Source organism: Condylostylus longicornis, unplaced genomic scaffold (assembly GCF_029603195.1).
Source record: "Condylostylus longicornis isolate FDR11 unplaced genomic scaffold, ASM2960319v2 ptg000038l, whole genome shotgun sequence".
Lineage (NCBI taxonomy): Eukaryota > Metazoa > Arthropoda > Insecta > Diptera > Dolichopodidae > Condylostylus > Condylostylus longicornis.
In genome coordinates, this window is record NW_026578007.1 from 4,344,969 (window position 1) to 4,369,251 (window position 24,283).

General features: G+C 28.8%; 1 protein-coding gene across 1 annotated transcript; it reads right to left on the bottom strand.

Moving 5' to 3' along the window:
• Positions 1–62: 62 nt before the first annotated feature.
• Positions 63–23,660, bottom strand: LOC129609004 (uncharacterized). Its single transcript, XM_055520833.1, has 5 exons — positions 22,583–23,660; positions 1,883–2,367; positions 1,193–1,801; positions 986–1,115; positions 63–923 (listed from the first exon to the last, which is right to left on the bottom strand). The coding sequence occupies exons 1-5, from the start codon at positions 23,544–23,546 to the stop codon at positions 205–207; spliced, it is 2,907 nt and encodes a 968-aa protein (XP_055376808.1). The 5' UTR covers positions 23,547–23,660; the 3' UTR covers positions 63–204.
• Positions 23,661–24,283: the final 623 nt, after the last annotated feature.

The following is a 24,283-nucleotide window of genomic DNA, read 5'->3' on the forward strand; positions in this document are numbered from 1 at the left end:
TCAAACATTACAAATGTTGACATGCCAATTATTTTTGTTAGCAAAACAGAAACAAGTTTATAATTTAAATTGGTTTATTTATTTTTAATTTAATAAATCATACAAACAAAAACAAAATAATTTTAAAAAACATGAAATAAAAAACTCCACAACAATTAATTTTTTTGTTCTTTTAAAATAGGTAGGTAGGTACACAGAAACTTTTTATTCTGGTGTAAAGCAATATTCGATGAATTCAGTAAAAATATCAAATTCTTTACCAAATTTCTGTATCATAATTGGCAAATTTTTTTTTAATAGCGATAAATATTTATAATCGCTTCGATATTGTACAATTATCTCGTAAGTAACATCGACACCATACTCTGGTATTTCATTTGAGCTCGAGTTGCCAAATGCTTTATCTAAATCAATTCCCATTAAAAGTTTTGAAGCATCTTTTTCTAATTTTTCCAGTTTAAATTTTTTTGTAATTTTTTTTGGTTCTATCTCCTTAGTTAAAACTATTGTTGGCTTTATTGTATTGCAATCCATTAATATTAATAGAAAGTTTTTAGTAAAAAATGCGTCACAATATGCTTTCAAAGCCTCTAAATATAAATAAAGGTACTGCTCTCTATAAATTTTTAATACTGGTATTTCTAATATTTTATTTTCAATTTTAGGATAGTTCGGGAATTTTTCTTCATACGGAATGTTAATAATTTTTTCATTTAAATAATTTATTGGTGTTGATGATATTTCATATTTTTGCCAAAGAAGTTTTCTAAATCGTTCGAAAATAAGTTTTGGATTTAAATAATCTGTTGCTGCTGTTTTGTCTTTGTCTAACTTCTTTATAAAGTGATCGATAATCAACAAACGAACTAGAGGTATTTCAATGTGGTTATATATTTTGAAGAATTTAATAAAATTCAATTCACCTACATTGCAAATTTAAATTAAATCAATATTCAAATATCTAGATAAATTAAAAATGATTTACCTGCAAGCGAATCAAATATCTGCTTTGAAAATTGCATTGTCTTCGACTTTAATTTGAAATTTGGAAATTTAATGGCATTTTCCTCAGCATCAGCTAAATTTATTACAACATAAATAAGTGATAGAAGTCGCTATAATTTAATAAAGAAAATATGTGAAAGAAATTTTTTTATTATTTGTAATTCATAAAATTAAAAAATAAAATTACCTTAAAAACTATAATCTGAAATTTTGGATAGTTATTTAATATTAAACTGACAAATAATTCAATTATTTTTAAAATATGATCTGACATAAAATTAGATTCTTTAATTAAAAGAGCTGCAACAATTAAAGGTTTATCACATGTAAATAAATGTTTATAGGGGTTTGACAAATATCTTAAAATCCATAATGACAAATCGGTTTCAAAAATTTTCACAAATATGTCCAGACTTAAGAATAAACGATTTAATTTTTCTTCTCTAGTAAAGGCGTTCATATTATTACATTTTGAATTTTTTCTTTCCCATTCATTAAAGTTAAGTATGATTTCAGATTCAGGAACACTGGTTTCTAATGTTTCTTCTTCTTCTTTAGCGACTTTTTCAATCATGTATACTATAAATAAGAACATATTTCTTTTTTCAACTGGATCACTATTCTCTGGTAAGTATTTAGTTTGATCAACAGGATTTGTACAAAAATTTAAATAGATATTGCGATTACCCTTCCAACAGGGTGGGAATAAATTAATGAAATTGATTAAAGTCAACTTAGATTCATTTATGAGATACTCATTGGTGTAATGCAAAATTTCGTCTTCAAATCCATAAGACTAAAATAAATATAAATGTTGAATGAAATTAAAAAAAAATATTTATTTTTAAAATATAGCCACCTACGTCTTTCAACTTACAATTATTAATTGAAATATTGAATTAAATATATTCTCATCCGGTATTATTCCTTGTTGCATTATACTGTTACAAATTTTTATATAATTTAGAGGACGTTTTTCTATTAAAAACTGATTTATGCGATATGTAAACATTTTTGATATAATAGGTGGACCAGGACAATTTTTTGAGTGGTTATTTTTACAAAACAATAAGTCACGCACGCAATTTGGAATATAATTTAATTTTAGGCGGTCGATGACATCAACGTATTTATCAGAAAGAAATTTTTGTAAGTGATAAATATGTTTTTCGTAAAGTTCTGAATCTGAAATTTCATTGTCCTTATTGTTATTTTCTTTGCCAAAGGATTTCAAATCTGAAACTTTTTTTGAAGTTGTTAATAAAGTTCTCTTGGTACATGTTCCATCGTTGGTGTCATCTGTTTGTTTGCGTTTTTTTGTTTTAACTTTTTCAATTGAATTTACCATTGTAAGTGCAGTGTCTATAAAAGAAAAAGTGTAATTCTGTTTTACTTGTACATTTTGAAATAATTTTAAGTCTATATATTATAAATTATTTATCATAACTGTTTAAGTAAGACCAATACAGGTTCGTATTTATGTATATGTACGCAAGTAGGTACATACTTCATAGAGATGTAACTTAAATCCTGCAATATTTATATTTTAAACTGTTTTCCCATTTTAAGGCGCTTCTTGCCATTAGAATATAAAAAAATTACTTTTTCTCATAACAATATATTTTATCATACATTAATTTGCTTGCTTTTTTATTTAAGTCCTCTCAACAAAATCTCCTTATAAATTTTGTTAATGGCGCGTTATTCATACTTAAATATGTATATGTAGGTACCTAAACAGTATTTTTTTCGTAGAATAATTTATAATAGTGAACTTAAGATCTTCTGAAAACTATTATTATTATTAATAAAAAGGAAAAAAATTTTCGCTAGTTTTCATGTAAGTGCCTAATTCTTTAAAAATTAAAAATGTACTTATGTATGTAATTCACAAAATTGAATACCCAAAGCTTTAGTTTTAGTTTTCGATCGAGTTAATGGCATTCCTATAAGATATTAAACAACATATTATAATGCTTGTTAAAGACTTTTAAATACTTAAAATAAATTGAATATAAATCTTTTACCTAGAAAACAACAAAGCTCCTTTTAGTTTTAATTCTTAAACTACAAATTGCTATTTTATTATTATAACAAAACTGAATCCTCTTTTATTTTTTATTTACCAAATTGCGACAACTGCTTATAAAAATACATACATATTTAATATGTACCTACATATTTTTAATTTTGACAGTCCATCTAACGTAAGGCTAATGAAATGTCAATGGGACACAGATATTTATGTTTACATCAAAGTATATCTATTAAGAAGTAGTTCGACCCTCCGTTTACATCAAAGTATATTTATTAATAAGTAGTTTGACTTGGTCCGTTCCGTTAGTTTTCGTTTGCATTTTGCTTCTAAATTCTTAAACTATTACATTTTTTTTAGAAATAGATGGTAATAAGTTGCGTAGGCATGTAAGGAAAAAAATATTATAAATAAACGAGTGTATTAAAAACATTTAATTAAATAAGAAGATAGAATGTCTACATATTGCTTTGGTAATATTTTTTCTAACTTGCATATCAATCCTTCGTGCCGAACCTTGTCAAAAATTGATGCACAAATTTGCTTTTCTTCTAGAGCTTGCTCAATAATATTTATAATTCTATGAATTTGATCAGTAGTTGAGTGTTCTGCTCTAAACCCAAATTCGTGGTTCGGGATTAATGACCCCTGCTCAATTATAGTTGCCATTCTTTTTAGTAATAACTTCTCAAAAAGTTTCGACAAAATTGGTAGCAGAGAAATTAGTCTATAAGGCTTAATTTCATTCAAAGGTTTACCAGGTTTCGGTATCATTATAACTTCTGCCACCTTCCAAGCATTAGGCACATATTTTAACCTTAATACAGAATTCATTATAATAGTCAACATTGTTATACCCTTTTTTAATAATTGCTTCTGTATCTTAGAAGTAATTAAATCTTAACCCGGGTTATGATTATAGAAATAAATAGGCACTTTGTGGTATGTATATAAAATATCAACATAAACATATGTTATGTACATATGTATATAAAATATCAAAAATCACTTTTCATTTTGGAATCGCCATATTCTAATTTATATACTCATAAATTTAATAACTTCTTTAATTCATCGAATCTTCTATATTAAAATAATATAGCAATGGATCGCATATTCGAACATTGGTTAATGTTATTGGTTTAGAATTTATGGCTATTATTTGAATATTTTTTTTCATTTATATGCGAACACAATTTTCTTAATTTTATATTTACTCTCGAGTTAGTGCAAATTGGCTGTGCATAAGCGCAATAATTGCAAAGCATATCAAAAAACTTTTAACAGTTGTTTTACAATATTTGTAATTGTTTTTATGAATAAAATGCTTAAATTGGAAAGAAAAAATGCTTTAAGAAAGTGAGAAAAATATTGTTTCTAAGTATTTGTTAACACAGGTCGGTGAAGATTATTAATATTCGTATCATTATTTCATATTGTATATTTGTTTCAATACATATAGCGCAAATATGGTGCAAAAATAATTTCGCGGTTATCCCTATTAATTTTGCTTTGTTTACATTTTTCTATCCTGAAATCCTTGTTTAAATATCTGACGGTAGATGTCGCTTAAAAGACATTCAATATCGCTGTATAATACCGCCAATTTTAATTAATATTCCAATCACTTTTAGCGCTAGTAGTAGAAATTAAAGAAGTAATGTGCTTATGTATTTTAAATTATTTTTTGACATTTGCTTATATTTGCGTTTCGCAATCGAATTCGAAATTATTCAGATTCAAATATAAACAGAAAAGCAGTTGGTAAAGTTTTTATAAATTTTCATAAATATTTAATTTTGTTTCTAATTATTTGAAATAATGTGGTTAAATTTGACATTTCAAAAAAATTATAAAATGGAAACAAAGCAAGCACAGCTTTAAATTGTGTTCATAGTGTAGATAATATATGTATGTATATGCACATAGCATAACCAATATATACTTATTATAATATATGTATGTGTATTATTCTCTTTATCTGTATCTAATTGTGTTTTAGATTCGTTTGACAAAAGTACATTAGCATAATTGTGAGTAAAAACATATACATAATAAAAGACAAACTTGTCTTTTATTATATTAAGAGTTAAAAGCAATTCTTAAACTTCGATGTAATACTGAAGCACGTATTCAATTTGAGAGTAAACCAAATCTGCCACTTTTTGAATGTCAAAACCTGTAAAGGCTTTTAAAATTGCACATGAAGAGGCGGTTAAAAAATTGCTGTCAACATATTTGTGCGAACAAGGCTTCTCCACTCTAATAAACCTAAAAACGAAAAACAGAAATCGATTAAACGCCGAAAACTGTATTCAAATTGCTCTTGCATCAGAAAGTTCCAGTTTTGAAGCAATTGTATCGAACATGAAACAAAATTTTTTTTCCAAAACGTGAAGGAAGAAAATTTTCAATTACTCTAATTTTTCAATTCTAATTGTTGTCTGTGCCACCATTATTATTATTATAATTTGTTACGGTACCCCAAATTGTCAACCTTCAATTGTACCCCAATGAGTTTCAATTTGTTACATATAGAATTAAAGAGTACAATATTATATACTTATGTACATATAATAGGGCAGTGGGTAAAATTATTGTTTGGAACTAGTTGTGAAAACCCAACGGTTTCCCAGATACAGTAATTTTAACGAATTTCCACGAAATTATTATTTGCCCAAACTTGTTTGCTTATAACTTCCCTTCCGAAAAAGATAAAGGCTTCAAATGAACAGTTTCTAAAAGGACTAGTAAACTGTTTGAAAACAACGTAATACTTGATTTTTTATTTTATGTACTTTCAGAATGTTTTTGTTATTGTAGGAACCTTCGTATCTGTTTTATACACTTTAAGGGTTATGAAGGAGAACCCATAGTTAAGGACAAATCCCTGACTCTCCAGAGGTGCCAAAGATACCCTATTCATAATTATGAGGGCCTGCAGATAGTCGCCCTTTTTCTCTTGCAACTTTGCCACCCGCCAGTTGGCTGTTGGCCAAACTTCCCCTACTCCTGCTATTGCCTTTTTATACAGGTCGAGAGACCTGCCGTCAGCACAGGCCACAAGTTTGACAAATCCCTGGTGTCAACCTTGGTCTCTGCACGAGGGATATGGGCTTGGATTCTCCTCCATGATTTGAGGAAAGCCCGCCATTAGTCGGTTTTCAACATTTCTCCAATTCTTGACTGAAGATGACTGAGATCCTGCCATCTTCTTGCGCCTGGTCCACCACAGCGAAAACAAGATGGTCGTTCAGGATCTCACTGAAAGGCCTCGTAGTGGGGCGCTTAAGAGTTTGCTCTGTGGGCTTGGGTCTGTAGCTTTCCGAGGTGATTTCTCTGTGGAGCGCTGTCGCTTTGTTTTGCTGTAGACCTTTTGTGAGGGCGTTATCGTTGCCAACGACGCTCTTTTCTTGCTCTGACTAGTCTGTGCGACTGTAGTCATTAAGCAAATTTTTAAAATTAAAGAATTTTTAATTTTTAGCCAATTTTTCGTATAGAAAACTCGAAATCAAAATTTGTAAAAATCATCATTTTTCACAAAAAGCAACAAAAAAAAATGAATCTTCTAGAACTTTAACAAATACATTCACAAAAAAAACAGGGTCCCGGCCTTGATTTTTTGTAAAGCCAAGGTTGGTGATAAACTTCACATTCTTTGGTAGAAGAAAAAAAAATCTGATGTGGTCAGCACATAACCGACCGCATTGTATATTGTCTAGTTAAGTGAAAGGGTTACAGAATATTATAAAAATGTCTGTTAAATACTTCTTTCCAATTTTTAGGACATTAGTAAGCTTATAATTAACATACCTAGAAATATGTAAATTTGGCTCTTAGTAGAGTTTTGCTCTACCCGAATTCCCAGAAATGCTCGCCAGTTAACCACAACTCAAATATTAAATTTCAAGAAATTCCATCAATTCGTTCCGTAGATATGGTGCAAAATGTAAAATCGGCCCGCAAATCAGTTTTCGGGCCCTGATCTTTCCAAAAAAATTACATGTTCATTGTTTTAATACGAGGAATTCAAATATTAAATTTCAATAAAATCGGTTGGTTATTTCTCTTTATATACACAAAAATGTATGTTTGGCCCGTAGTAAACGTCCAGTTGCTGATGCCTGATCTTTCCAAAAAATTTACATGTTCATTATTTTAATACGAAGAATTCAAATATTAAATTTCAATGAAATCGGTTCATTATTTCTCCTTATATACGCAAAAATGTATATTTGGCCCGTAGTAAACCTCCAGTTGCTGATGCCTGATTTGTTCCAAAAGCTAGGAGTTTTCACGGACGGTCGAGCAAAGCTCATATATGAAATTTCAAGTAAACCGGTTGAATATTTTCTTCGAAATGGTGAAAAATATAAAATCGGCCCGCAAATCAGTTTTCGAGCCCTGATCTTTCCAAAAAATTTATATGTTCATTGTTTTAATACGAGGAGTTCATATATTAAATTTCAATGAAATCGGTTGATTATTTCTCTTTATATACACAAAAATGTATATTTGGCCCGTAGTAAACGTCTAGTTGCCGATGCCTGATTTCTTCCAAAACATACGAATTTTTGCGGACGGTCGAGCTGAGCTTATATATAAAATTTCAAGTAAATCGGTTGAATATTTTCTTCAAAATGTTCAAAAATGTAAAACAGGCCCGCTAAAAAGTGCAGTTCCCGAGGCCTGATATATACCAAAACTTGATCGATCCGTGCCATGGTGGAAACAAACTTACATATAAAATTTCATCAAAATCGGTTCAGTCGAACTTGAGATACACGCGTGCACACACAGACCGACAGGTTGCTAAAAATAGTTTATTTACACTTCCCTACTATGGAGAAGTACGTTCCCACCGAAAACTCGATATGCAAAATTTGTTTATTACCGACCCTATTGTTTACACAATACGGTCGGTAATAAAATAAAGTTGGGTCAAACCAATGGTTTGTATTGTAGCACTTTTCCTTTCAACAAGTAAAAATACTGCCTTTAAATACAGTCTATGTATGCCTACGACAATATTAAAATTATTTTTATTCATAAACGAAACTATTTCTAGGATTGCATATGTTTAGGATGAACGATTTATGCAGTCTTTGAAATAAAGCAAAAATTAATATAAAAAGGGGTTGCCATAATACTCAATTTTAAGGGTTAATTGCGTGAGTTAAGAAAAATAATAATATTTTTTAATGTCATGGAATTTACCGTTAGCTTTTTGCGTTTATTAAAAAAGCTTGTGGTTTCGGAAATATAAGGCGTCAAAAATTCAAATTTTAAAAATTTCAAGAGACGAGAACTTGAGAGGGGGTGGAAATGGAAAAAAATTTCTTCTAATGAAATGAACTCCCACAACCTGTGGTCTAGAAAAAAAACGATATCAAAAATTAGGAAAAAACGGATTTTAGATAACGTTAAATTTGAACGGCCATTTTGTTTTTGTGAAGTTGAACTATAGTATACCGCGATAGGAGAAGCAAGCCACTGCCTTTCTGCGTTTGCAAAATTTGGAAAATGCTTATGATTTCACTGCCATAAAAAGTTAAAAAATGGAATTTTTAGGGTTTTTTTTTGTGGGTGGGAGGGAGTATAACTTCTAGAGGGGGGAAGATAGGTAAAAATTTTCTTCTACAGAAATAAGTTTCTAGTAAAGATCTATATACATATAAAATTTCTGCCTTCTATCTTCAAGGAGTAGAAGTTTTGTAAACATGTCCACGGACGGATGGACGGACGTACAGAGTGAAACTAATAAGCACTTTTTTTCAAAAAAATTTTTGGAAAAGTGCTAAAAAGGAAAAATTAATTCATCATATCACAACGATTGATAAGGGACCTAAAATTAAAATTTTGCAAATTTTGATAGAGAAATTTTGGGAAGAGGAAGGAGATGGAAAAAAAATTTCTGAGAAAATATATAATTTCTTTGAGAATACAAGTAATTTATGTTAACGTATTCTTATATTAATTTATGTTAAGTAGCTCTTATATTCATGTGTTTGCAGATTTTAAAAAATATTTAATTTCAATATTAAAAAATGAAATTTTTGCGAAATTTAGGAACTACGTTATAATTTTTAAACGCGATCTCCTAAGAAAAATTTTTTTACTATGAATATAAATAAGTTTCTAGTAAACAACTATTTGTGTATGTACATATGTACGTAATTTCGGCCTTCTTTCTACTTTCAATTTTCCAAACATTAATTTATTTTGTCCATTGAAACAATTTGAATTTTATTAAAAATTTTTTTAAAACAATACTCGTAACACATTGTTTTGTGCTATTATAATTTCCAGAATGTTTTGTATTAATTTATACCACTTTTTCGTTTCTATTCAGTTGCTTCTTTCCAAAAGCTAAATTTAGCTTAAAGAATTTTCCGAGAAGAAATTTCACACTTCAACTCAATAGAAAAATAACTTATTTTTCTATTGAAGATTTGTAAAGTTACACGTACATAATACTGGTTATTGCGTACTGGAAATTTACAATCCACGTAATATTCTGAAAAAATTTCGGAATAAATATATTTCGGTACAAAGATTGAGGTATACCTCAATCCAAACTAAAAGCTGAAACTACAAAAGAAGAAAAAACCAATAAATTGAATGAAAAATCATAACAGAAAATTAGATTTCATTTTTGTTTTTGTTCTACGTTGTGTGAACAAAGTCACGGTTTGTATTTTGTTAGTTGCCAGTTCAGTTATACGTTATTGTGTTATACCGATTTAAATGTTTCTTTATACGATGACTTTGTCCTAGAAAACCATTGCAAACTTATGAAAAGGTAGAAATGTAAAATGAAAAGAAATTATAAATATTTATAAATTTTAAAAATCACTGAAGTTTTAAATTTGCAAAATGATGAGGTATAATTACTTCTTAAGACATAATCAATTACTTCATACCTTAGAAATTTTTCTTTATTGTGAGTTTATTTAAAATTACTTTTTCATGCATATATTATATACATAGTTCTTTTATGGAAAATAGCAACGATCTTGACTTCTTTTAATAGTTTATTAATTGAAGATTTTAAATTGTAATTTGATTATTAAATAATTTCTTTATTTTAATTAAATACCATTATGTAATGTAATTCGTTTAGCATTTGTTTGTGCTAAAGAAATTTGTGATTTTGTTAAAGTGTTATTCCAGATGATTTTAAAAATATATGAAATGCACGTCGTGTTAAAATAATTTTTTTTCAATAAAATAAATGTGTCAAACACAATACTTATGGAACGTTGAAACGTTGACTGTCAGAAAAGTAAAAATTTTCCCGAAAAGTGATGAAACGAGTATTAAAAAATTACACACAATGTTAAGAGCATTCCACAACCCTATAATGACTAAGTTCTGTTGTACGTTGGCAAATTGGGATTCCTCATTATAATTATTTTTGGAATGTTATTAATGTTACACGGTTCTGCTGGTATCGAGCAACAACCGTACAGTCTTTGGGATTTGATCTTTTGGTACAACGGCGAGTTTCATTCCGGGACAAACGTCACTTTGAAATTTCTTTTGAAATTTTGCTATCATCTTTGGCTTCGTCTATCACAGCAGCGATTAAATAACTGTTGGTTATTTTAACGCTTATAAGCAACTGCGTTTGAAAGATTATTCGGCTGTTGTGTCTGCTATTCTATGATTCTTCCGCTTTTTGTTGGAACCTATTCCCCTTTTGATTTCGTTGAGTTACACTTTTTTTTCTATTGTCCTTAGAGTTTTCGTCTTTTGATTTATTGTATGCAGAAAACCGCCGTTTTGTGTAAACGTTTGATTATATAACAATAGATGCAATACTCTTTTTTGGTCAGCAACTGCAGGTGATGAGCTAACGCTCAAACTACAATCAATCTTATCAAAACTTTGCGTTACCCAACTTGCTTATCTTAGTTTCGTGTTAAATGTTTCCAAGATTCTCTTGATAGTTTCTTTTTCTATAGAATTTACTTTACTGTGTTCTTTTTGAAATTTTTTCCATTTAAATCCCATAGCTTGCAAAGAAACAGTCTAAGCAGAGATTCGATGTACTTAAACAAGGCTAACGCCAGAGAGTGGCGGGTATCTGGATACTCAGATCTTGACTGATATATCTATATGGGCCCCCAGCCAAGTTGATAATCGGCATGGGTCGCATAACACTTTAATCCGGCATCAGATTAAAATTTCTGATTTTGGAAAAGGGTTTGAAAAGATAATCATCTTTTCGTTTCAGATTTCATCTAGGAATAACTCTTCAGATTCGTGATACTACTCAGTCTCTACCTCACCGCAAAGTATATAATCGCGTAAGAGGTCGAATAGAAAATACCATATACGAAATCAGTTTATTTAAAAGCGTGATATTAAATTTAAATACATTTGTATACCCGTACGAACGTATGTTAGAAGGCTATATTAAATTTGTCTTACCGTTTGTAACGCTAAAAAATAATGGTCTAAGATATAGATTCTAAGTATATGTTTTTGATTCTGAGTCGATTTAGCTTTGTCTGTCTATCTGATAACTCAAAAACTAATTGAGGTAATTCACCAAACTTTCACAAATGATTTATTATACTAAATGCCAGAACCCTATTTAAATTGGTCGTGATTGGGGTACTATTTCGGCTACCTACATACAACTATTGTAATACAACTTCCAAATTTATTCGGCTATATCTTAGAAACTATAAAAGCTGTGGTATTGAAATTTCAATATTTTAAAAACTGTTAAACCTACATTACTGAAATTTTGAAAAATAAAATTTGGTAATAAGGCAACTTAAAGTCGTAGTCATTCCCATTGTCAGCTATGGCATATTTACTAGCACATAGGACAAGGTCAACTCTATTTTTTCTTGTTTTGTTTAAAAGTGTTTTATACTTTTTTTAATTAAATTTTTATAGTTTGCGTAAATATTTTATTCCATTGTGATTTTACATATTTTGGCAAATAAAAGTTTTTTTAAGATAAACAGAATTAGGAAAACAGAGTCAATATTTTAACCAACATTTTCATAATTTTATTGGTAAAGCTATAATGAAACTTCCAAAACATTGACTTTCTTAGTTTTTGTATGATACGCTTGTCATTTGAAACTTTTCAGAAGTCAGTATGGTTAATCTTTTTACCGACCGTATTGCGTAAACAATAGGTAGGTTATGTGATGGCAACAAATTTTGCATATCGAGTTTTCGGTGGGAACGTACTTCTCCATAGTAGGGAAGTGTAAATAAACTATTTTTAGCAACCTGTCGGTCTGTCCGTCTGTCGGTCTGTCGGTCTGTGTGTGCACGCGAGTATCTCAAGTTCGAGCCTGTTTTACTTTTTTGAACATTTTGAAGAAAATATTCAACCGATTTACTTGAAATTTTATATATAAGCTCAGCTCGACCGTCCGCAAAAATTCGTATGTTTTGGAAGATATCAGGCATCGGCAACTAGATGTTTACTACGGGCCAAATATACATTTTTGTGTATATAAAGAGAAATAATCAACCGATTTCATTGAAATTTAATATATGAATTCCTCATATTAAAGGAATGAACATATAACTGTTTTGGAAAGATCAGGGCTCGAGAACAGATTTGCGGGCCGCTTTTACATTTTTCACCATATCCACAGAACAAATTGATATTTGAGTTCTGGTTGTTACCGAAACTAACTGGCGAGCATTTCAGGGAATTCGGGTAGCACAAAGCGAAACTCTACTAAGAGCCAAATTTTCATTTTTCTAAGTATGTTAACTATAAGCTTACTAATGTCCTAAAAATTGGAAAGAAGTATTTAACAGACATTTTTATAATATTCTGTAACACTTTCATTTAACTAGACAATACACAATGCGGTCGGTTATGTGCTGACCACATCAGATTTTTTGTTATTATATCTACAAACAAATAAAATATAAATTCGTTTTTATTATCATCGTAGTATATTATTATATTATTTATATTTATTTTAAAATTATAATTTCTTTTATACAACTACAAATTTTTTGCATAAGTAAAAAGTATAGTGTTCTACTTTTTATTTGAATAGTTTTTAATTTTTAAAACATTTGTTATGTAACTAATAATTTTTGAAATTTAATTAGAATTCAATATTCCTAACTTCTCTGACACGCATATTTACATATATGTACGTAAATACTACTATAAACTAAATAAGTTGTAAACTAATTTTATAATAATACTGTATCAGTCATTCAATCGACTAATGGCGCATACACATTTTTAAACTTACTAAACAATTCAAAATTTTTAATATCTATACCACGTAGATAGTATAGGTATATAAAAATGTCAATCTTTTATTCCAATATATATATATATTAATATTGTAAGATACTAGACCAAAAACGTGTTGGATTTCCTAACTTAAAGAAAGAAATTAAAAAAAAAAATTTTTGATTTGGTTCATTGGTATTTCAATAAAAATTTTATAAGTACATACATAACTGTAGATTAAAATTAAAGCTGTCGCTTACCAATAATTTCATTTATTTAGTTACATATTATATATATAGTTTACTAATTTTTTGAAATTTGCCTAATTTAAGCATAGAGTCTATTGTTAAATTAAAATGATCTCAGTTATTAAAGAAAATCGATACAAGCGATCATAAGATATATGTGTACATACACACATATTATAAGGAATAAAGAAAATTTCCACCTTTCCAACACGTTTCAACTTTTAAATCAAATTTAAATAAAACAAAGAAAGTATACATATATATAATCGTAATTCGTATATACCCAATGTTAATTCGTTCAAATTTAAAGTGCGGAATTACAGAAAATGTCTAACAAACAAAATAATTTAGTTAAGTTGCAAAAAGTAAAAATACTAAGTTTATATTGTATAGAAAGAGATAAAACAAATTTTTTTTTTGAAGTAATTAAAAACAGCAGTTAATCTAAAATTATATTTAAAAATTTAAGCAAGTTAGCATTCAAATTTTTTTTTTTAAATTTTAACTTTTAAAATTTAGGCTATTGGGAACATGTGAATTATATATTCTTTTACATTTCATAACGAATATTAACGAAAAATTTTCTAGTTTACTATTGTCCCTAATACGCAAAATGTCAATGCAATGTTTACATTTTGATTTTTAATTATTTTCATTTAATATTATAACCAACATTCTTTCTGATTTTACTTCATAAACAGAAATTAAATGTATTGGAGTCTTATGATAGAGATGTTTTGCTTTCTTCATAAACACATGTATGACCGATAAGCATATTTTTGACATTTGACAGCATAAAAACATAGCAGTACAATTGATATAAAATATACAAAAATTTATATATAAAATTGATTTGCGATATAAATGCAACCCGAATGAAATTTTCTCAATATATTTTTGTGGTGAAATTGACAAACGGACTGTTTAAAATATTAATTTTAATTTTATTAAAATTAAACATTGAAATTCATTTAACTATTGTCAAAACTAAAATTTACACTTAAATAATAAGAAATAAAAGAAAAAGAGTGTTAAAACCATAACATTTTAATTAAAAGAATCGGAAAATAATTTTAAAAATATGCGTCGAAGTTATCAATAAAAGAAAATTTTATGCGGTTAAATAAAGAAAAATTGCCTAATAATTTTGTATCGGTTATTTTTACAATGAAATAAGAGGAAGTTACAAAAGAAAATCGAATCATTTCTATTATTTCTATAAATAATATGAAACAGAAAATTTTGGTAGCACTTAACTTTTGGTCAAGCTCAGTAAAACATCGTTATTTTATTGGAATGGAATAAAAACGTTATTGAGACAACAAATTATAGTTTAAAATTAAAAGGGATATTTACACATTATTCATATATAACACTTAAGATTCAATATTTAAAACAGGATTTATAAAAAAGGACCGCACTCAGATCATATTAAAATAAAATTTAATAAAATGTTACAAGTTAGTAATAATTTCAGTAATATTTTAAACTGTTATTAAATTTTAAATTTTTGAATTCGAAAAATTAAAAAAAAAAAAAATTTTTTTTTTTTAAATAAAAATATATAGATTCGTACAACGCTTATATTAGGATTAATAATATCAACAGTAATAGGATTATGTAATTGTCGACCAGTTGGTTTTAGTTATGCAAAATTTAGTGGACCAGTTAGTGGTCCTGAAAAAGAAATCTACCTTAAAGATCAACATGGACGTAGTTATGTTGACTACATACAAAAACCTGATTATAGTTTTGCATATGGTGTAGATGATCCAAAAACACGTGTATTACAGAATCGCAAAGAATCAAGACATGGTGATGCTGTTAAAGGTGAATATAGGTATGTATACAATTATTGATTGAATTTGAAATTTTATATTTAAGCAAAAAAAAGAAAAAATTAAAATATGTATATTTTTTGAAATATTTTAGTGTTGTTGATCCGGATGGTACACTTCGTGTTGTTAAATACACAGCTGATAAAAAAAACGGATTTCAAGCAGAAGTTATAACTGATGGTAAATCACAAACACATGGACATGATTTAGCACCAAATACACAACAACATAATACACAATATCATTCACCGTCGCCACAATCATCATCACAATATCAACAACAATATCCAACATCACATCAATCTGTGCAACACAATGAACAACCATATCAAGAACATGATTATTATGGTAATCATAATAATGAAGAATCAGAACCAAATTATCATCAAAATAATAACGATGTACCACAAACAGCAGCTTATACATCACACACAAAGCATCCGCCTGCAGCAAATACACAATATCATCAAGGAAGTTATTCAGGTGTGTATAAAATAATTAATTGAATTGAATTCAATTAAATTAATTTGAGTTAATATTTTATTCATTTAAAATTTATACAAATTTAATATAATTTTATTTTTAATTTAACTCATAAGTAAATGTGTAAATTCTACTTTCGTGAACTTTGATTTTCAATTATTTTGTTTGGAATCTAAAAAATAGTTTGTATAATTTTCGTTTCAAATATTTTTGATAAATTCAAAAATAATTTTTATTTTGAAATAAAATAATTCAATATTTAAATAATAGGTTGTAATACATGAAGGTAGATCTTTGTAGCAATAATGCTACATATATCATTGAACAATTCAAAATTATAAGAACTTTCTAACAAGTAAATAAGCTTAATAGTTTTATTAATACAGTACAGACTGCAATTTCGAATATATTGAAAATTCGTATTTATAATTAATGGAAATTTTTTATTTGTACGTATACAGGTGAAAATGATTACGATGATGATGGTAATGAAAATAGCGGAGAAGATGATGAGGAGGAAGGTGATGATGAAAGTGGTGAGGAAGATGATGAAGAAGATGAAGAAGAAGGAGATGATTATTAATGTATATATAGATTTTTAATTTAGTTCTGTTTTTTTATTAGAGTTTAAAAATTTTTATTATTACGATCTTTGTGATTTTGCCAGTATTAATACTACTCTGTTTTTGTTGAAAATAAATATTTTTTTTGTTAAAGTTTAAAGTTGTTACATTAATTTGTCGAGTAGGTCTTAATATATTTCATTATTCTCGTATACGGACTTTTTTGGCAAGACATTATCTGATCAGTAATGGTCTAAGATATAATATTAATTTTTAGTCAAATAACGTATGTCTTTCCATCAATTAAGGCATGTGTGTCTGTCAATTTAGCTACACATGCATGTATGCTTAATAAGTAACAAGGTAACATATACCTTAAAGTTCTACTATGTATTATAATTTTGATTCTACAAAAAAAAATAATGCATGCCTTTAAAATTATTAATTAGAATACAACTAATACGTAAGCTACATACATACATATATGAAATTTTACAAAATACTAAAGATAAAAATTTAACTAAAATGTGGCTTCTTCTAACTTGCTAAGAACACACACAAAATCGTAGTTTTTTGCTTCTGTTTACCTATCTTGTAGTGTTAAGATCTGTATTTTTATCTTGTCGAATTTTGTGTATTATTATTTCATTCCTTCATATTTACTAAAAGAAAAGTTGTAATTGCAGTGGTATATAATAAAATAATAAAGAACATATCGTTTATTTAAAAAAAAAATTGTAATTCGATAATGATTACGTACCCTTTACATAACGTAAAGCAGAAATGTATGCAATTAATATGTGCTTGCTCTTTAGCCGGGTAAGGTGTTATCATAAATAAAATGTACATCATATGAATTAAGTGACCGTAATTGCGTTAAACTGTACATACTTTTTTTTTGTCATTCGTGGCATTTAAATTGTATAGTACTACAGTACTAATACACAATTCAGCTTACTAATCCTGATTGGTTAATTGTTTGAAAATTAAATGTTGTATTGAAATTAAATTTCGGACCGATTTAGGTAAACTAATGAACTGTCGAACCAGAAATTTGTGATATGACGGTAATACTAGACACTAAAATCTCAAATAAATAAATAATTTTTATCTTTTAAAATGGGCTTTAGTCAATGGTAAAAAAATTTTGCCTTTAAAAATACCATTCAAATCTCGTCATCTAAGCCTATCTGTAAAGTTTGTCTAAAAGGAACAATAGCTTTATAATTTAATGACTTTATTTTATTGTTCTATTATTTTCTCAACATTCGCAACATTCTTTATAAAGATTTGATTTTCATTAGGTTTTGAGAATCGAGAATTAATTTGTAATGAAATTTTCAGCCCTATTATGAATTCCACTAGTAGAAATCTACGAATTATGAATTTAGCTACGTCATAGTCTTTTAAATGATCACAAATTCTTTTCGTAGAGATGAATCAGCAGTGGTAACACAATTTTTCGGAGTACCAAATTCAGTATTTTATTTCAACTGTCAAATGTTTATTTGTTTTTTGTTGCTATTTGAGTACACAACTTTGGTAAAAAGGGATATTTTTTAAAAACGCGAGTTTTACAGTTTTTTTTAGTTTTTAGCAAATAGGAAGAACTATTAATTTAAACAGAAAAATTGAAAACTTGAAAATTTCAAACAACCAACTCTGCTTAAAGTGCTTGTTACGTGTGATTATTTCTTTCGTAGACTTTCGAATGTTCTTTTTACTACGAACGTAATTTATTATTACTCTATTATTACCGTAGTATGATTTTAATAAATTGGAATTGAGAATATGAAATTTGTAATTTTCCGAATTTTGGAATTCATGATAGGGCTGTTGATCTTTGGAAAAGAAAACCTTGCAATTCCTGAGTTAAAAGTATCATGATTTCATTCACATTTAACAAAAGAACCAAGTACGAGATCTAATATTAAATAATATTTTTTGTTTTATTTATTTTCCAGTTTTTTGTGTTTTTGGGTTAAGCTTGAAACTTAAAAAAAATTTTTTTTATTATGCAATTGTATAGAAGACATTTGACCACATTTTAATAAAATTAAAAGCAGAAAATGCGTAGTTGAAATTAAATAAGAGAAGAAAAAGTCTTATAATGAAGTAAAAAGAAAAAGTGTAACGTTTAATTTTTTTTCATTTCGTAAAAAATTAAGTTAAAGAACTGATTATGTGATTTTTAGCTCACGTGGGAGGTAATACAAAATTAAATATTGTTTAGTTTTTGCAAGATTTTTGGAATTATATAAAAAATGCCGACCGAAACTTTTTGTTTTCTTTTTTTTTATTTTTGGCTTTTAAGATTATGAATTGTATTAAATTCACTTTATGAGATAGTTCTGTAAAAATTTTCTTTGGGAATTTTCTAATTTATGTACGTTCTTAATGGACGTTCAATAGGAAATCATTTGGTTGATTTTTATAATATGGATCACATTTATTGCAGTCAATCTACTTATGTGTATGATTTAATAAATACATTTACGTTTGTATATGTATGTATGTTGAATATACTAAAAAAAAAGGAACTATCGAATTATTTTTTTAGAATTCAGAAACTATTATAGCGGCGAAACCGCAAACTTTGACGATGTATATCAAGTCTTCGGTGGGAAATAAACTATTTGTAGAGTGGTGTCGGTCTGGCTGTTTGTCTGTTTAACATATGTGTGCACGTGTGTATCCCGAGTTCCGCTGAACCGATTTTGATGAAATTTTATATGTAAGTTTATTTCGACTATGTCACGGATTGATCAATATATATCAGGCCTCGGGAACTGGGCCCTTTAAAGGGCCTGCTTTAGATTATTGATAATTTTAAAGAAAATATGCAACAGATTTACTTGACATTTCGTTTACTACGGGCCAAATATACAATTTTGAGTATATAAAGAGTAATAATCAACCGATTTCATTGAAATTTAATATTTAAATTTGAAATGGTAAAACAATGAAAGAATAAATTTTTTGGAAAGATCAGGGCGCGAATACCAAACTGGGGGCCGATTTTATCTTTTTTACCATATCTAAGGAACGAATTGATGGAATTTCTTGAAATTTTTGTATTTGAGTTCCGGTTGTTCCCGAAACTAACGGGCGAGCATTTCAGGGAATTCGGGTAGGACAAAGCGAAACAATACTAAGAGCCAAATTTACATTTTTCTAGGTATGTTAACTCTAGGCTTACTAATGCACTGAAAATTGGAAAGAAGTATTTAACAGACATTTTTATAATATTCTGTAACACTTTCACTTAACTAGACAATACACATTGCGGTCAGTTATTGACCACATCAGATTTTTTAATATTAACGAGACAAAATTAAAAATAATTATTATTGATTACGCAAGAAATTATTAAAAAGATTTTTGACAAAATTTTTAATTAAAAATCAAGATTTTTTCTTAAAATAAAAAAAAATTAAAGAAAATATCAAGAAATTAATAATAGCGTGTGTGTTTATGAAATATGCAGAAAAAATAAAAACTAGTATTCTGGAAAAATTTTAAAATTAAAAAAAAAAATCTCGAATTAGAATTGAATTTTAAATTGTAACTATTCAAGTTTTCAACTTCGCGTATTTGTTGTTTGTCTCTTTATACGTTATTTATTTTTCTTGTCTTTTCAATTAGATCTAGTTTTACTACATTATAATCTAATATTGCGCAAAGAAAGTAGACTTCATATGTTTTTAGAATTGTATATTGATTTTTAATTTTTGTTTTTTTTTAAATATTTTCGCTAATATTACATAATTACTTCAATTAAAGTTATAACATTTATGAAAAAATATTTAAAGAGCAAAAACTAGTTTAGAAAAATATGAAAAAAAAAACTTTACGTAGTACTTTTTATTCGCACACAAATTATGAGATTTTTCTATTGATATTATGAAAATTTTTTAAAATTAAGAGTTTTGTTGTCAAATTGTTGAACTGTTATGTAATTATAGTAAGTATATGCTATGTATTTACATATACACACATATGTATTTACATATGCAAAAATTTTAAATTGATTTAATAATTCTATTATAATTAATATAATTATATTTAATATTTAATAAGTCTATTCTATATTGTATATGAAAAGAGATCTGAGCATAAAATATGAAAAATATTGAAATCAAAATATTTTCGTAATGTCCAATTACTTCTGAACCTAACACTGTATTAAATGTGTTATGGAGAATATGAATATAGATTTTCAATAGATATATATATGTATAGGTTAAAACTTTGTACGAACCCATAGATCAATGAAAGGCTCTGAGATAATGAGCCTTAAAATGAATTTTTTTTATTACTTACAATTTTAATACTTTTAATTGCTTTATTTTTGTGTAGCCGGTAGACTCATGATTAAATATGATTTTGAAAGCATATAGAGTAAGGTTTTCGTCAAAGATAACATTTAAATTTTTTTATAGGCTTGAGAGATTATTTTTTTTTTAAATTTTCTTATAAAGTTCTTATAATAATATAAGTAGATTTGTTTAGTTTTTAGATATGTATAATAAAGCGTTCAGTTAGGTTAGGTTAGGTAAGTCAAGAGATACTGCTACCAGCTTCCAAACTGACTACAGTCAAGTCTTCATTACTGTAAAGAGGTAATAGAAAAGCATTTAAGTTACTTCTAATAAGTATGCATGATCTCACCTTCGAACTGCCTATATCGCTATAAAACAGCTTGTATCCTGGCGTCCTCAGTCCGCAGATCTTTCTCCCTGCTATCCAGGGCTCCTGGACCAAGACTGTATCTTCTCCACCCCTTTGTAAGCGGAGAAGAAGCGCAGTTGAAGCTGCTTTAGAGTGGTGGAGGTTGATCTGAATTGCACGAAGCTTTGCTGCTTTCGTTAACCTCCACCAGCGTCTTATTTGTATCCTCGTCCAGATTCAAGTCCAACAAAGCCCCCTCCAGATCCAAATCAAGATGCATTACGTCTTCGTCTGTCAGCCCCGCTTCATCCAGCATCTCTGCTTCTGATGAGACCGACCAGACGATTTCTCTGGAGCCTTGTTGGTGACGTTGACAACCGATGGCATGCCTTCAGGATGTTCCCGTTGGTCACTCTGTTTCTGAGCCCCCTCAACCTTTGTGTCTGTTTTATACACTTTAAGGGTTATGGAGGAGAACCCATAGTTAAGTACAAATCTCTGACTCTCCAAAGGTGCCAAAGATTCCCTATTTCTCTCTTCCAACTTCGCCACCCGCCACTTGGCTATCGGTAAGTTGGGATTGCCGCGGTCTGCTTGGAATTTGGTCTTTCGCAACGATCGCAAGCCTACCCCCGGGCCAAACTTCCCCTACTCCTGCTATCGTCTTTTTATACAGGTCGAGAGACCTGCCGTCAGCACAGGCTACAAATTTGACAAATCCCTGGTGTTAACCTTGCTCTCTGCACGAGGGATATGGGCCTGGATTATCCTTTATGATTTGAGGAAAGCCTGCCATTAGTCGGCTTTCAACTTTCCTCCAATTCTCAGCAGAGTCCTGCCATCTTCTTGAGCCTGGTCAAGCACAGCGACAACAAGATGGTCCTTCAGGATTTCATTGAAAGACCTCGTAATGGATGCGCTCAAGGGTCTATTCGGTGGCCTTGGCTTTTTAGCTTCCCGAGGTGGTTCCTCTGTGGAGCGCTGTCGTTTTGTTGCCACAACCCTCTCGCTTAATCGCTTGTCCACAATACTCTTGGCCCAGTTGTATGTGGACCTTTCTTCTTCAGACCGGTCTTTTCCCGGAATTCGACCGATCCTTTCCAGGTTCCTAAATGCAGAACGCCGTTCCCTATATCCCAGATGCTCCGTTAGCGACTGGGCTATTTGTCTGGGCCCCCAGTCAAGCTGATTATCGGCATGGATCGCGTAACGCCTTAATCCGGCCCAGGGGGAATCAGGAGCGATAGGATGCAGTGGGGGGATAGGTGCGGGGAAAGGGTTTGATTATTTTTTGGTTTCAGGCCTCATCTGGGGACGCATCCCGAGACTCCTTGACCCTACTCAGCTCCTACAATATCTCGAAAACCCTTGAGATTTCGCACCTACTCCGGAACAAAAGTTTTACCCTTTTTCGACTCTCTAAACAATGATATATGTTGTTGTATATCTTTCTGAATCATCCTGTATAATGTAATAAAATAACATTTACTTCATAAACTTACTACTTTCCATATAATTTATAGCGTCATTTCTCTTAGCAGTGCAATCATTTGTTTTATCACCTTGATGTTTATTTTCCATTAAATGTGAGTTTTTTAATTTGGTATTCTCAATAATTAGTTTTATATTTTCTGTTATCAATTTAATAACTAAACTTGCATTTTTTTTTATAAATTTCAAAAAATTGCCAATTATAAAGCTATATTCGAATTGAAATCTGTCAAAAGTAAATTGTTCTTGAGTAGAAGAATTTGTTGAGCTTTCTGATATAATTTCTTTTTCTTCCAAATTACATCTGTATTGAATGGGATGTTGTGTATTTAAATTTATTTGTTCACTATAACTGGTTAAAGAATTATCATTGTATTCACGTTCTTCTTGAACCGAAGAATTACTTAAGCAGCCGGATATTACTTCTTCACCTTTCGAATTAGAACTGGATGTCAAGTGACGTTGTGTATTTAAATTTGTTGGTCCATTATAACTGGTTAAAGAATTATTTTTGCTTTCATGTTTTTCTTGAATCGAAGAATTAGCAAATGACGTTTGAAAGCTGGGTTGCATCTCGTGTTGCGTATTAAAATTTAATTGTTCATTATAACTGATTAAAGAATTATCATAGTTTTCATGTTCTTCTTGAACCGAAGAATTACTTGAACTTCCGAACATTACTTCTTCACTTTTCCAATTAAACCTGGATTTCAGCTGACATTGTATACTTAAATGTGATGGTTCACTATGACAGTTTAAAGAATTATTATTGGCTTCATGTTTCCTTGGAACATGTGAGTTTTTAGATTTTACATCTTCGTTTTCCGAATCAGAATTGGGTTTAACCTGATATTGTGCGGTAAGATTTTGTGTTATGATTGAAGTTGTGGAAAAATCGAAGTCCAATGATTCGTGTGTTTTAAAATACCTTTGCTCAAAATCATCATATGTTATTGCTTCATCTATGGAATCCATAATGAAATTCCATCTCACGTTATGCTTTTAAATTTATTGGTTCATCATGACAGGTTGTAGAATTATGTTAACTCAAATTTTTTGAATTTTTTTTAAAATTTTGGAAGAAAACGATAAATCTAGAAAGATATATAAAAAAAAATATTATAAATTTTAAACAAGAATAATGATGGGCTAAAATTTAAACGGTACAGTTCTGTTGCCAAAAGTAGATAAATTGTTGTTAAAATGAAAAATTTTATTTAAAAATGTGTAGACAAGATACATTAGTTTGAATATTTTTCTAATTATCAAAAATAACAGCTTGCAAAATTTAAATTTTCGGATATTATGAAAATGAAATGGCATTTTTAGAGAATTTTTTTGCATACAGTACTTCTAATGAACCCTTCCCAATTTACCCATAAATTATGTTAAAAATATGTATGCATTTTCACATTTGCATATTTTCAAAATAAAAATCTATTTCAAATAAACCCCTGTATATTAAATTGGTTTAATAGGTAGTTATTCCATTTCAACCTTTTTCGAGACAGAGAAATTCTATGAAAATAAAAGAATGAATGTCTGAAGCATATTTTAAAAATAATTCAAAAATATATTGAGGTAGGTTTAGCAGATTTTCACCAATGTATCAGCAGCACGAACCATATTTAATTTCGATTCAATTGAATCAGTAGTTTTGGAGTAGCTATACCATTGTTTTTGTCTATGATCTTAGAGATTGTACATGTAAC

Coding starts and splice junctions, on each gene's coding strand:
- LOC129609004 (XM_055520833.1), bottom strand. CDS start 23,546: ATGGATTCCATAGATGAAGCAATAACATATGATGATTTTGAGCAAAGG. Junction 1,802..1,882: donor CAATATTTCAATTAATAATT/GTAAGTTGAAAG, acceptor TATTTATTTTAG/TCTTATGGATTTGAAGACGA. Junction 924..985: donor GATATTTGATTCGCTTGCAG/GTAAATCATTTT, acceptor TTTGCAATGTAG/GTGAATTGAATTTTATTAAA.